We start from the raw sequence: 16516 nt of genomic DNA, 5'->3' as shown, positions 1-16516 counted from the left end.
CAACTGCTTTCAGTAACAGGGATTTTAAATCTTAAGGATGTGCTTCTGTTCTATTTTTTGTTTTTTAGTTTGTTTTCATTTATGATCTAGTAATGCAATGCAGTCCGGCCCTGGTGTGGATTGATATTGCTGCGCCACCTATTTTCACATCACACTTCTAAAAACCTATTGGCAAATTCATATTTTTGGGGTGATTGTATTTGTAATGTGTTATTCTTGGGAGACCACATATTTCAATATTAAGTAGAGGAATATTAATATAAATGTTTGTTTTGTTTTTACAGGCCTGCATGTAAATTAGAACTGATTAGTAATTGGTTTGAAAATTAAACCCTTAGCAACATCAGTTACAGCATATGAAAGGACAATATAGTTTTCTTTTTTCTGTTTGCCTAAACACTTCGTTTATCTTCATTAACTGTACATTATCCACCAAACCCCTTTGCATTATTGGCTACAGAGCAAGGTAATGCTCTGGGTATGGAATTTAATTAAATTAAAAACTATCCAGGCAAAGGAACCTAATATAACTGTTAAATACAATACGTCTTCATTATCATTCTGCTCCCAGTATTCAGTTCTGGTATTGTGCTCCTAGCAGAGCTTTATAACACTGCACTTGTACAGTGTGTTTGGTTGTTTTTTCCTCCAGGATAAGCAGCAGACATGAGGTCATGAAGTAAGAGCAATGGAAACGCTGCTGTGTTTCTGTAACCAAGTACTTTGTTAGAGAAAGGCATCATTTTTTTTTAATTGCTTTTACAGTGTTCTGAAAAATTCACAAATATTTACACTTAAAAATACTTTGTTTGCACTTTACTCACACAACATCAGGATGCAACTGATTTTTTTACATGCAGAATGAAAAAGGACAAGACCTAAGTCATGAGGCTATTGACTGAAACAAACTGCAGGCTCAGTAGACTGTTCCCTGAACTACCAAGTCTGGCTGAAACAAATCACATGACAAGGTGAGTGAGAGGACACTGGAGACACAAAACACATACTAGATTTAAAAGCCGTATGTTTTCACAATAGTACAGAATATGGTTGTTATTTGACAAACCTCTGACATGTTACAGTACATTTGTTATCTTTAGCAAAAGAATACAAAGTATTCAAAGTGAGCAAAACTAGAAGCCGTCTTCTATTTTCTACTAAAGCCTTTGCAGCTCACTTCCAGGGTACAGCTCCCGTGGACATTGTTTCAAACTCTCAAAATGCCTCACAATGTTGGCTCATATCAAATAGTGACAATTTACTGTGTGCTATGAGCGATTTGCAAAGAGCAAAACGCTGCGGTTTTAGGGTTTTCTTTGCTATTCAATGGCATTATTGTTGAAGCACTGTGAAAAAATGTAATCTAACAATTTCAGCATCTATTGCTTTTGAGAATTAAACAAAACTAAAACAGCTATAAAATTATTGCAGTACTTCCCAAATTAGCTTGACTTTGTATAATTTGTGTACATGGGCCAACCATGTTGAAGTGTGAGCTGAAATTCTATTTTAAATTTTGTATTTTTTTTTTTTTTTTTAAAGACAGGAGATGTCTTTGCTCTCCCTTCTGGATTCTACATGCTGCTGTAAATCCTCTTGATAACTTCTCCTTCATCTTTCTGTAGGATCCCCTGGTCAATGTAAGAATCCACCTGCTGGTCCATGAAGTCTCTCAGCTTTGAAAGATCATAATCTGAAAGATGACAAAGAGTTAGCTTTCAAATAGAAGGATTTCATCAATAAATACTGCCCCTCATTATGACCTGTGTTACTATTCTTTATTGCTTTAATTAAATTCCCTGACACAGGATGAAATGCCTCAAAAACATCTCTGCTTTAACTAGAAAAATACCCAAAACATAGCATTAAATAACCCCCTAGTTTAAAACACAAATGTACTGCATAAATTAATACAGACACATATGCCACCGTGCTCTTAGCAATACATTTGCATTAGAGGTTCACAACCATTTTAAATGTATCATGCTGGGGGATTTGTCCTCCTTGATAAGGTTGTAGGGACAGCTTTTTGGAGCGGAAACACAATTCTATATTAACGCCAACGCTAGCATTTTCTTTCTTTTCACTTTGAAACTGCAAAATGCATTGTATTTCCAGGCCAGATCGATTGGTTTTTGGAGTTGGCCCGCTTCCCACCACTCATTTGCTTGAGCTACAGAGAGGTGGAAAGCAGTAACAATACCAGCTGCCTCTCCTGGTGGGAAATGCTGCATAATGGCAATGGCTTCAAACACATTATTAGATAACTAAACTAGAGAAGAACATCGGCATGAAGAAGGAAATGAAACAGAAAGGCCTGAGAAAAAAGACTTACAATAAAGAAACCGCTAGACTGATGTATCTAATTGAAATGCTCTTTTGTTTTAACACAACCTTGAAGGAATGGTGCTGGTCCTGAGTACTTTTCTCAAAAACTTACTGTTTTTGCTGTGTGAGAACTAAAATGTATAATTGTATAATTATTACTTTTAGTGTGGGAATCAAAATGTTTGGCAGCCATAAACCTGAAGCCTATTTATGGGATTAGCTTTAGGTTGGTTGGTTGCATTTTCACTAAACAGAACATGGTAAAGGCATTGAAACAGAGGAACATGACTGTGAAATGCAGGTGGAAAGAAAGACATGAACAAGCTTTTGTAAGCTTGCAACCCAGTAATTAGAACAGACTCATCAAGCAGCTGATAAATATTCATTAACCAACGGTTCCCACTTCTCCCTCCACTTTTTTAAATTGCAAATTAGAGGCCGACAAAGGGGGCTTTAATGTAGTTATTCTGGGATTTTAACAGCCTTATACTAAAGCTCTATTTGGGCACTTCTTAGCAATGTCTGCTTTTGCAAGGAACGTGTGGCACTGAACAATCTAGGGGAGAGTGTGGTGAGCTGTACAGCTGTAGTATGCAGTAATTCAAACCACAGAGAAAGCTGAAGACAAAAGCAGATTTTTGCACATACAATAACAATCCTTAAATGATCTGAGTATTCCTGCTTTGCCATCGATAACTATTAAACACTCAATAGTTACATTTAGAAATACAAGAAATTGGCATCAAATGTATTACATTTATTTTAGTATTTCTGCATGTCTTGCTTTGACATGTTATTTTGGAATGCATGGGTGCAAACTTAGCACTGGAGCAAAAGCTTAAACCTGGCCTTGTGTCTTCAACCTTCACTGAACTAGAATAGCACTTGTTCTTTACCTTCCTTGTTCCCTTGTTTGTTATGCTTCTTCAGCCACTCAATATTCTTTCTGATTGCTTCCAAATAGGTTTCGGTCTTCCCATTCGGGCCTGTGAAAGGCAAAGAGCTCCAGTCAACAGTGATCGATGTGTCTGTTTCAGTTTAGCAAATTCAATTACAGGAGGAGACAGCGCCCCTTTTTCTCCAGTGTCTGTATAATTACAGTGGTTACTGAACAAACTAGGACTCTTATTCTCTCTTCTGCAGTTTGAATGTCAATATACATGAAAACATATAAACAACTCGTACTAAATGATCTTGAATGGCAATGCAGTACTGTGCTGATGTTTAACAACAGAGCATACACAGAGCAATGGTGTGATCCATTGGTAGAATGGATCATGCCATTGCCAATGCATACTGGTAATCAATTGCAGAACTACTATTCCCTGGTAATGCACGGGTATTATTATGGTATTCTAATGGTATTTTTTATGTAAGCAAACCTCTAAGCTCTGTGTTTGCATGTATACTACATATTTGCATTAGGACAATTTGACTTTCTATTTGAAAATATCAGGCAAACCTAGATTCAAAGAACATCTAGATCTTAAGAAAAAAGAATAAGCTAATTCACCTACTATTAGTATTTAGACCTATTCGCCTGGCTTCACAGACCCTGATAAATTCTAATCTTAGATTTCTTTACTTACATGTACAGGTGTGTCTTCAGTTTACATATAATATAATGAAATGCCATGGATGTATATATATTATTCCTGAATAATATATACCCATATATCTGCTATATATTTATCAGTGCTGTCACAGTTCCTAGTTCAATGGAAGAGTGTGCATATCATTGAATACGAGTCCTGGTGTATTAACATGATGCAGTAACAGGTGTCCTCATTGTCATTACTCTAAATGTTATTGACATGCCCTGGTTCCACTCAGGTGCTATTGCAGATATATTTAGTTCACTACACTGCAAGCAAAGCGCTCTGGGGGGTTTCCCAAGGATTGGTTTCTGCAGTAATAATCTGGCCCAAATACCATTCTGGGTAAAACAGCTTGAGTCAGAAATATCATTCAGATGCACACAATTCCCCATTAATAAGCACACTGTCGTTTCAGTAAAGCAATCCCTGAAATCTCTTGTTAAACACAAAGTTAACCCGCTATCAACTTAGATTTCCTGGCTTTTATTCGTTCACTGTCACCACTTGAAGAAACTACCTTCCTACAGCCCTTGGAGACACTCAGACCTAACTATAAGTATATACATCTGCGCCACCTGCAGGACACTCAATATATAACAGCTTACTGGAATTAAAGAGTCAATGGAACTAAACGGTCAAAGGTTTTGTACTGGTGAGGTAGGCAGTTGTCTCCAAGAACACTTGATGGATCATCTAATTTATACCTATTATGTGACAACTGGTTTCCAACTGGAGTCATGTGAGCTGTATTGTGACTGGGAAAATTTGCATTTGAACTGCACTGTTATTGCAGAATAACAGGATGGCAGAGGAACGAATACGTGGGCACTATTTGTCATTGACCAGGTACTTCATCATCCTGTACGTACATCACAATTAAAAATAAGAAGCTGCTTATTTAACGAGCCAGTGTTTTAAGGCTCACCCATCTCAGGTTCTTGCTGCTCTTCATTCTTTGTGGAATCCTTTAGAGTCTTGTATTCCTTTTCCATCTTGGCAGCTTCCTCCTTGGTGTTGTCAATCTCATCACTGGTCTTACCTGATACAATGAGACAGTGCAGCACACATTAAAATGAAATACCAATCCATGCAGAAAGAAGCATTACATAGAATCATATTACAGCTGGCTAGCAAGAAGACAAGGAAAATCTATTTGTGTGTAAATTAAGACCTGTTTCTTAAGGATAACTTAAATACAATTCCTGATTTTTTTTTTTTTCATTCTCTATAGCACAAGAAGACAGACTGTTTAGTTAGATTTGAAATAGTGGAAATAAATATATCACCACTGCATTCAAGAATGTAATTCTTGAATTTGAACAGTTGAACATAAACTTATTTGCTCAAGGACCCACAGAATAGTAACCCTCGACTCCAAGCTACAGAAACATTAGATTTGAACATTAGCCAGGCTCTCATGGGTTTAAAGGTAACACACAGCCAGGAGCTCTGTATTTACCTGTTGATTGTTTGATGTCAGAATAAACCAGCGACTTTCCAAGTTTATTCTTTGTTTGAAGGGCAATCATTGCATCAAGATTTTCTGTGGGAATACAGTAAAAAATATTTTTCGTAATAGTAATTCATGCTGTAGGTTAAATACAATTTAAATGAGGTATTTATTTGGAACACCATATGGATATAGGTATAAGGGAATTAAAATATCACAACCAGCATAGTGTGCATTTTGTGGTAACGTAGACTTGCAGTAGACTAAATGAGAGATAGACTTTCTTTTAATTTACATTCTGTTGGTCTAATAATAATTAGTTTCCTTTGGCATGTCTGTACTACAGTGCTGACCAATTACGTTCTATCGGAAGAAAGAGCTCAATCAAGTGTAAAATTAGAATCCTGAATCCCATTAAGGCCTAGATAGAAGGGAGTCATACAAGACAGTGGCCCATGTAGTAAAGCACAAGCAAAGACCTAGTAGCTAGGCAACTAACAATTCTATCTGCTGGTTTCCTTCGGACCATGCCATCCTGCCATGGGGGTTTCCATGGAAACCTGCATCCTACTCAGCAAGAATTCAAAGAGGGCTTTAATCTTTATGACTCCATGCCTTGATCCAGCTGCACATCATAAGCACAGCTAAAGGTTTAGGGCAAAGCAAAACACATATACAAATGGCCAGCAAATACCTCATTGTCCATTGCGGAGAAACAATTCTCTATTAACCTTCTTATCAGGTGTGAACATAAATGTATATATATATAATATATTTCTTTATTTGCTTCATATGGTCAAACCATGATAAGCTTGATTTATACCTCACAATAAATGGTAACCCATTTCCCACAGCATTGTATTACTTTGCTCATTGCCATTGTGATGTGGATAACCATTCATTTCAAAATCTATTATCTCTTATCTCTTATTAGCATGAGGGAAATTATCAATGGTGCCAATATCGCTGTACCAATGACTGCCTGTTGCTCTTTAATGAAGGATATGCTGATTTTTTTTAGTACTACGTCTATAGGACCACCCCCAATGGATCATGGCAATTTCATCTTTTAATCTAGAGTTCTGTCTTATAAATAGGCATATCTGCACAAAACAAGCAGAGAATACAACAACACAAGAAAAGTAACAGCAGTGACAATGTTTCCACTGCTAATAGGAAATATATTCTGTAAGCATTGCCATCTATGCATTGTGGAATGTAGCATTTGTAGATGTTGATTGTAGATGTTTAATTGGCACCCTTTTTAACGTTATCTAAAACGTCCTGTTTTTGGATTGGGCTATCTTACATATTTAATGGAAATATGATATTGATTTGAATCCATCTCTTTTTTATTTAGCAATTGGCGTCATTATTGTCTGCCCTTGCATGACTAACAGAGGGCAGGTTCAGAATAATTTACCATCAATAAATCTTCTGGCAAGACAGATGAAACTGATCATAATGACAAGTCAGGATTTATGGAGAGATAATGACACTCAACTGTCTTTGATAGAACCCCACCTACTTATAAATAACAAAAATCATTACATCTAAAGTTTGCTTGAAAATGTATTATTTAAATCAATGTGTGATTGCATCTTCAACCCTCAGGAACACAAAGATAGTTATAACGACTAACTGCAAGTGGACAATAGCAAACTGCAGTATAATACTAGTAGGGCATACATGCCACAGAGTCAGATATTAATAATTGAAACTGTCTATTTGGGGATTCAATTGAATTCAGGAATTAGACATTACTCCCAGTAATTCCATTCATATACCAATACATGCATAACTGCAAAAAAAACAGAATCACAATATCAGTTAGGGATGCATTTTGAAAAATGTATCAGATGACAGCAACTGTATATGTACTGTGCACTGTACTGCAAATAATGAGGTTCTGGAAAACCCTGTGACTATAATAACACCAGCAATACAGTACAAAGTATAATACACGCAATGCCTGAGGAGGTGATGAATAAGCAATTAGAATATGCTGGCAGGTATCAAAATCATAATTTCAATATTTTAATTAGACTTGCATTCATTAAGAGCATGCCAGTAAATCAAAAGCACTGAGGGAGCTGTTCATGTGACAGACAATCCCCTTAACAAAACCAATCATTTATTAAACCAACACTGACATTGCTATTGCTCAAAACAACAACAAGATAATACAAAAATATATAAAGACCCCTCTAAAATAGTCACACAAATAAAAAAGGACTGCAGAAATTAGGTAATTAAGTCATTCAAAGATAATATCAACAGCAAGCCACAAACGAAACCACTCAACCTTGAACAAGATGATTAGACGCAGCAAGTCAAATTCTTAATGAGAGTCAGGCAAGGCAGCAGGAGAATCCTAAATCGAGCACTCAACTTCAACATGTCAGTCCCAAAAGTGAAAAGATGAAATACGCAAAATGCCAGAGAAATCGACATTACTAAACCATGGCCAGCAGTGCATTTCTAAATGACACCAAACCCATGAGGTGTAATTGAAGTTTCACAAACATGATCCTTACCCAAATAGGACACTCCTTCCTCTGGTGTAATTGTGCCATATTTGACCATCATCTTTACAAAGTCGATCAGTGTTTTCATGATGGTGATCAACGTTTCTTTTTCCTTTGCATCTTGTTCTGTGAAATTAGAAAAGCCACATTCATTATCATGGTTATTCACGAACATGCTAACTAGTTCTGCCTGGGGGGAGATTGTATGAATGAAGGTTGACTTGGGGGGGTTCTTCTGCATATAAACTACGTATATATAAAGCTTCTCTTCTGAAATGTACCAGTAGTCCAAAGCAAGGATTTATATATTAAACGTATATATGAATTTCATATTGAATTAACACAATATCACCAGGCCTACTGTTACTAGGGTGTCAGAATTCCTTTTTCTTTTGCTCCTCTTCTTCTTACTTTTTTTTAGCATTGAAACACCTCAACCCTATAGCAGCTCTCTCCATTGTGTTATTGTGCATTTACAGTGTTCCCCTATGCACTCTGTGTCCCTGTCAGAGTTAATATTGATATATATTGATATGCCTTTGGTTATAGTAATAGTTCAATGATATGATATGATATGTTTGGGTGATGAAGAGACTGACCTGAATTGAGGTTTTTCAGGAGGTTGTAGAAGTTGGGAAAGTACTGCAGGTCCTCCAGGCCGTCCAGGCTGTCCTCAGAGGACAGTTCGTTCCTCCGCTCCATCTCTGTGGGAGGAACCCAGGTGTTGCCCACAGTGTCGTCAACCTCCTCCTTGTCATCATCAATCATACGCTCATCCGCGTTCTTATCGTTGGATTTCTCAGTTAGCTTTTAAAGACAAGGCAGCACTTTGGTAACAATTTAAATTCGTATATGTGTTTATGCTAAATGTTTATCACAAAGACAGCCGGAGTGGGTGGCGTCAGACCAGAAAGGAATACACAGACAGACGGTGGTGATCAGAAGCTGAGTGCAAATGGTAGCACTCAGCGTTTATTAACAAAATAAAAGGTTTAAACAGAACACAAAACAGGACACGACACTTGGAGCCAAAACAAAAAGACAAACAAAACGAACTAACACTTAACAAACGGTGCACGGAGACAAACAAACACGGTGAGTAAAGCGAAAACAAACGTTATGATCTTTCTTTCTTTCTTTCTTTCTTTCTTTCTTTCTTTCTTTCTTTCTTTCTCCTCTCTCTCTCACCCGTTCTCCACTCACGAACACCCAACCCCGAGTGAAAGAAATGTGCATCTATATATACTGTTGTGCTAGGATTCAATTACTAATTAATTATTAACTTGAATCCCAGCACGTGAATTAATTCTGTACAACCCTGTGCTCACATACTATACTTTAAATTCACGTGAAGTGATTTCACCAACTACAATACACCAACATTAACACACGCACCATACAACACATAACACACAAATGCACACAGGGGCGGGGCACATTGCCACAGGCTTGTAAATACTTGATGCGGCTATGAAAGATGTCTGCCAATGTTTATTATAGTATGCACATTGTTCATGAATGAATATGAATGGGTAATGCGTGAAATAAGGCGCTACGAACCTCTATCAATGGAATATGACTTACAATGATTGGTCACTTATAGATAATCCCTTACTCCTGCTAGTCATTCATGAATTTACAGACACTCCCTTGCTGGGGATCGCTTGGCACTCCCTGTTATCTCCCTGATTAAAAATCCTAGAAAAGTCACAGCTTTGCTTGCTTTTAGCAATATAAACTTACAGCTTTGGCAGAGCCTTCACTGTGAATATTGATTTTTGTTTCTCTTTTTCCTTGGAGCACAGTTAATGGTTAACTGTCAGCATTTATTCCTCGCAAAGCATACTAACATTTCCATTTTCAAGCAAAAGCTTAGGAAAATATTAAATTGACCAACAGAGAAATCTGTAAGCAGGGGTGCAATGACCTTCACATACCATTTGCTCCACCATCTTCAGTTCTGAATCATCCTCAGGCCTAGCAATTGGGTAGTCGATGTTGACATCCTGTATTTCATTGTTTTTGGCTTGATTGGCTATTAGTTTCTGTAGAGTCTCTGCAACCTCATCCTCCAATGTATAAGCCTGACTTTCTGTGATCTGGAAGAGAGAATTGATTGTAACATAATTCCTTTAAATAAGACTTTCGAATTGTTTAACTGTTGCCTAACCACTGATACAAATAACAGTTTTTTGTACAGTAGAGCACACCTTTATGTGAGTATAGAAACGCCTATTAGAAGACATTTAGAAGCTGTCCAAGTGTTCAAGGGAGGCTTTTGGTCCATTATTTTCTTCATAACTCAAAAATGCATGAGTACAATCCAACTCTAAATTCAAACAGAATCATGACTTCTGAGGTGAGACTATCAGTAGACAAACCGCTGAAGTACAGCTTTCATATAAGTTGTGTGCTTCAGAAGTGCTTATGACTCCTATCAGCCATGATATTTGTATTATGATAGCTGTTGTTTTTCACCTAGAACTCCTCTTGCATGAATAACACAGGGCTGTTGACTATTGCAACAGATAAAGCTGCCATAATTATAATTGAAATCAATTCATATAGGTTTTGCCAGTTTTCATCTGTGGGTGCCCCTGTTACTTTTTAACATGTTAAACATTATTGCATTTGTTTTTATATTCAGTTTTAAAAAGATGTTACAGTTACACTGCTGCTGTTTTTATACCAGTCATTTTGTATCTGAGTTCAAACATCATTATTTTTTCTTTCTCCAGTGGTTGTGCCAATGCTTTCTATTTGTTTATTTTTTTATTCCTTCAGGGAACTCTTAAGCAGATTTCAACATGTTGTATTTTTCACTAAAGCCATGCATAATTCAAAATGTGTGCTTTTAAAAGCATGGCTCCTTAAAGGAAGTGACATACCAGTCCTAGATTTAGCAGCTTGGACACGATTCTGTCAAACACTCCCCTGTCATTCTCCTCATATATTTTTGTAGCTATCTTCTGGACAATGTCTTCTGCCGTCAGCGGTGTCCCATCCAGCTGGTGAAGACCATCAGGGTCATCTAAAATAATTCAATTCAGCAAACTTTAGAAAATGTGTTTTTATATAGTTCGTGCTGTTGTAAAAATGTTTAGAAGAACTTTCTAAATGCAAGTTAGCATGGAATGTTAACCAAGGTTGTGTGGTAAGTCACATCACCTGAACACCACAGCATGGCTTACAATACTTAATACAAGCACAGAAAAAAAAAGATATTACACAGATATCACTTATTATTGCAAATACTAATAAAAGGTAAGACAATGTGTTTAAAACATTGGTTGACACTCCTTTAAGAGCTGTTATGGTTTTATAACAGGTCTTTTACAACACATATACTTCCTTAGAGTAAACAGAATCTTAGTTACGATCACACAATTTGACTGTTTGCAGATCATAAAACACTTGAATGTGCAGTTGCATTACTGCTACCACTGCTCTGTGTTACAGTTGGTACAGTATGTGTTAGTCTGATAACAGTAAATGTGGACACCCTCCGCACTGAAGGAATATGTGAGAGTGCTGTTTCACATCAGTGGCAAGGCACACTCAGCAACAAGTATGAGAAGAGAGTAGGTCACAGGAAGGTGGATTGTGAGACAAGGTATTCAGGTAAGTGTCCTGATTCTGACATTCACTTTTTCAATAGCAGCTATACTTTGTAACATATTTGTAGTAGTTATATTAATTATAGACCTGCCGATGGAAATGCAATTCAAATAAAAATGTGTCTTCACATAGAGGTGCACTTGTCAGTATTTATAAAAACTTTTCAGTTGCATGACCTTTTATTACTAACTTAATTAATTTCTTTGAAAGTTGAAAACCTTGTTCTTTTTCATTTCAATTGTGTAAAGTGCTGTATTAGTTTTATGGCAACTGGTACCTAAAACAAATGCAATGGGGATGTTTACTGAGTGAGCTGTCTTTAAAGGAATCTGTTTCATTTTAATGTAATTGTATTGAGTTTCTGCTATTATTCCTTAACACTAGCCTTTTATTTTAAGCAAAACATGAAGAATGTACTTGGAGGCGACCAGGTCAGACATGGCTGTTACCAGTAAAGCAAATGAAGCACAGAAGGAAAGAAGGGGTTCTGCTTTACTGAGGACAGGTGGCTGGAAAAGGAGAAGAAGCAGCAGCTTTAACCCAGGATTTGTAAAGGCTAGACTTTGACACTGACAGAAGGAGCTCAGATAATCTCTTTTCTTCAGGAAGCATGTTTCCATTGCCTTGCTCTCAGCGGGATACTTATTTTCACAGGAGAATTCAGGTAACCGTTACTCAGAGAAGTCAGACAGGCTTTGCACTATTGCCAAGAAGCCACCTTCACAATCTATTGCAATATAATGGTGTCACACACCCCTTCACCTGGTGTCCGATCTCATTACCAAATAAACAAGCGTCTTTATGGTCTGTCATTATTGAAAAAACCAACCAACCAACCTGCAGGACGGTTCCATACATGAAGGCAACATGCATTTCAGAACTATATTAAATGATATACTGATTTTCAGTTTTTTTTTCACTTCAGCTTTATAGCATGTACATTTTCCTAATACTACATATTACATTATTTGTGCTCACTATGATTCTCTATTGCTCTTTCTGCTTGGGGCATTATCTGCCAGATTCACTGATTGCTTTTGAAACGACTCCTAACAGCTGATTGTGAGGAACCATAGCAGCGATGTGCAGCACTGATATACATTGTGCACTGAAGCCTGTGCAACACTGAAACCTCACTTTACCACAGTCAGCCTTTGGAGTCTTTTCAGTAGCAATCTTTGCTGGAATAATTAGTAAGCTTGACAAATAATGATCTAAGACAAAACAACAATAGCGAACCATACAGAATACACATTACAGGATATTAAACACCTAAGAAATAAAAAAATGAGAAAAACAAATATTAAAATGTCAATGCGTTCCTATAAAAATGATACGCCCTGAATAGAAGATGTACACCAATGACAGCTGGATAAGCTGTAAAAAAAGGCTTTCTGATACACTGGCAGCCTAAATGAATGCTTTCAGAGAATCTACTGCATGTAAATGTACTGAGGACAATGATTCATTCACATGGTGGCTCTTTCATATTAAAATTGCATTGATGAGGACAAAAACGCTCCAGACATTTATACACAGTTTGAATGTAGCCAAATGACAATGAGATGTTTTTAATAGCATTGCTGATGGCTAGATATGAAAGAATGTTGTAAACTTTTGAAGGTTAATGCCATCATTTTCTGCCCCTGTCCATAATTGTCTTCAACCTTTGTAACATGTACTACAGGTAATCAGAAAACATTCCTCAAGCTTATTGCTGGCATCTCCTGACACATGAAATGCCTGATAAAGAATCATAGGGATTGAATACATTGCCTGTATAGTGTGCTTTTAAATTAAAATGACCTATAAACGCCAACTACGCTGTCATGTCATTACAGTACTGTTGTTTAAATGTGTTGATATCTGTTTCTAGAAACAATAACAAATAATTAATTTAATTTCAAGGTGTAAGTACTAGAGGCTCATTGTTTTAACCACCCGTGTAAAATGCAATTGTATTATTATGCAGCTTCTTTCAATTAGAACCAAAATACTGTAAAAATAAGTAATTTTCTTATGGGCATATTCAAATTCTAAATCTCTATCATTGAAATTGCACATTGAAGTGAGCACTATGTTTCTGACAGTGGCCTTTAATGTAGTATACAAACGTTTTGAAAGTATCTTTTTCAATGATAAATCAGGTTAACTAAACTACATTCTTTAGTAAATGGTAAAAATGTGCATTTTCAATAAATGCTCGTATTGATGTACATAAAAGGATAGTCAATACAGCATATACTCCTGTAGCTAAGAATACTGAATAACGACTTTGTTTTTCTCCTAACATACAGTCTATGAATAAAATATCACGTAACACTGAAAAGTTTTAGGGCATAGCATATTTTAAAAAAAATTAAATAAATATATATATATATATATATATATATATATATATATATATATATATATATATATATATATATATTCCTCAAAAATATGTGCGCACACTTAAATTAACTTCTGAATGAGAATGGTGCATAAAATACATACTAGTTTTATCTTAACCGAAAATATAAAACCAGGTATCAGAAATACCTTGAAATTTGTATTCGATTCCAGTTTTGGTGGAGTCGTAGTCTTCGGCCAGTCTCCGGCTCTTTGTGGAGTCAGCGTCATCAAGGAAATACGGACCGTCAGTTGGGGTGGTGGTTTGTGGCTCGCTGGTCTCGTACTTATTGACTTCTTCAGCCAACGATCTGAGGAGACTGAAATCATCGCTGTCCGAATCATTTTGGTTATCTATGAGTGAAAGTCAATAGGGATGTATTATATATATATATATGTAGACACACACACACAATGTGGTGTCATGTTATTCACATGTTATTAAAGAAGGGTAATTATATAAGATGAAGGTAATGTCCTTACCTTTGGGCGCTGATTTACTGACACTGTCTGCTTCAGCAATCTATTGCAATGATAAATCAAAAGCATACATGTTAGTTATGTCTATATTGAATCCATTTAGCCTAACCTTACTCACATGTATTCAATTTACCAGATAAAGTCTTAGGTAGGTTACAGTGTGAATAGGTCATCCACATATTCCAAATTTTCGATTGTATTTTATTTTGTTCAGTCTATACTGAGTGATCGGTCTGGGTTAATTAATACGTTAAATTGTGTAAATCTACATGGAAACCAATGGCTGTAAATTAGTGTTGCGTTTTGTCAAAACCACACTGAATACAACTGTATAGTGTTATGTTCGGCACACAAAGCTTTAGATTTCAGTAAACAGTTTAAAGGCACATTTTACTTTTCTTTTTAACCAGGCACTCGGTAGCAGGTGCTGTTTTTATTTTAATATTAAACTTCTGTTCGATTGTGCTTCTTGACATGTCATATACATGTATATAATACTGAGGTGCAATAGTGCATTCGTGTTTCAGACTCTCGCATGATATATCGCAGAATGTAAGTCTTGCAAGCATAGTAACTGATTGTATACGATGTTTGTAATTTAATTGTATACCTGCTCTTGTAAAGGTCTCTCCTGGGTTAGTGCTCTGTTGTACACAGCTTTATCTGGAAAAGAGAACGTCAAATGGTTTTGGAACTTGATAACGTCAGTTTGGAAACGACCCCAGTACCATTACAATGCGTTAGCAATAAGTACTGTACCTCACTCATAACAAACACAAAGAAAACAAACAAATGGGCCATTGGGAGAATGAGAATTGGCTTTTCATTGAAAATGGGTGCAGGTGGAATTATATTGATGTCTCTAGATTAATATATTTATATAGATGTATGTCAACTCCATTATCCGATTCTGTATGTCCGGAACACCGATGATAATCGGATTTTGACCATCAAGAGATTAAACAGTAATGGAAATAGAACGCGCTCGACTTTACAACAGAAAATAGACACATACTTATCTTTTTTTTTTTAACCTAAACAACAACACAGATACACAATGTAAATTATAAATTGTAGATTTTATCCCTTTATATAAGTAATGTATTTAGGAACACTTTCATTTTACAGGTATTTCTGAAGGCTAAATCCCTATAAATCAGATTAAACCAATGTGTTGACTTCCGGATTTAGATAGCACAGACATATTAGAGACAAAAGAAGTTTGGTTTTTGAATTGGGTTTTTTTCGCTTACCATTTGCTCCCTCCGGCGTGGGGAATGTGTTGATTTGGTACAGGATTACAGCGAAAACCTGAACAAAGAAAAACAACCCCATGCTTTTAGACGACATCCTTAAAAAAACCGCAGTAAATGCCGGTGGTATGTGAGGGCAGCTGTGCGATTCTCCGATACTTTACAATCCAACTGGGTATACCACGAGCAGCTGCTGACCTGCTGGACAGCTCCTTTTAACCTTGTTCTTTATCAGTGACTTTCTTGATTAGTTGTCAAAATCGCAGTGACTGAGCTTCAGTGGCGCTAAAGCAGGTTTCAAATGCACTGCGCGGAGCTGTTCAGTCCCTGTGGTGCTGAAACCAGGTCGGAAGCTATAATTAAAACCAGGTCAGCTGGTAGGCTCTCAGGTTCAAAGCCCCGTATGAGTCTACTGTTTGTCCTATGCATATGGCATCTGGAAAAAATAGATGTGCTGGTTGTGTCCGTGACAGCCCAGTGGAAGAGGTGGACTCGAGTAAAAACCCGCCCATGTGCGTCAGCTCCCACCAAACTGCGTCAGCCGAACACTGGAGTTAGCCGCTACTGAAGGGATCTCAGATTTCCTATTGATTAATAAGGCGCCCTGATGGCAAAGCTGAATGATAGGTGTTTAATGTGTTAGGAAACAACCGGAAATACCACCTGCAGTTTTGTATTGTAGTTGTATTCAAGAACAACAATGCGCGCAGTAAGCTGTTGCAATACTATATAATGATTCTCATTTTAATGTTACAACTCCAATTTGTTTTTTGCAGATACTGGGAGGTGTAAATTGACTTATAAATATAGTTATTCCAAATTATTTCCACACTTTATTTGTACGCAATAAAATAGCTTACTTTATTCTAT

The 16516-nt window shown here is 36.7% G+C and overlaps 1 protein-coding gene across 1 annotated transcript; it reads right to left on the bottom strand.

The window, feature by feature from the left end:
* Nucleotides 1-801: 801 nt before the first annotated feature.
* On the bottom strand, nucleotides 802-16134 carry LOC117427621 (secretogranin-3-like). Its single transcript, XM_058995147.1, has 12 exons — nucleotides 15647-16134; nucleotides 15004-15056; nucleotides 14397-14436; nucleotides 14064-14267; nucleotides 10793-10935; nucleotides 9842-10003; nucleotides 8504-8711; nucleotides 7914-8030; nucleotides 5386-5469; nucleotides 4852-4965; nucleotides 3225-3314; nucleotides 802-1693 (listed from the first exon to the last, which is right to left on the bottom strand). The coding sequence occupies exons 1-12, from the start codon at nucleotides 15741-15743 to the stop codon at nucleotides 1575-1577; spliced, it is 1431 nt and encodes a 476-aa protein (XP_058851130.1). The 5' UTR covers nucleotides 15744-16134; the 3' UTR covers nucleotides 802-1574.
* Nucleotides 16135-16516: the final 382 nt, after the last annotated feature.

This window comes from Acipenser ruthenus, chromosome 21 (genome assembly GCF_902713425.1).
Source record: "Acipenser ruthenus chromosome 21, fAciRut3.2 maternal haplotype, whole genome shotgun sequence".
Taxonomy (NCBI): Eukaryota; Metazoa; Chordata; class Actinopteri; order Acipenseriformes; family Acipenseridae; genus Acipenser; species Acipenser ruthenus.
The sequence above is the reverse complement of the archived record's forward strand: the minus strand, read 5'-3'. Positions and strand labels throughout refer to the sequence as shown.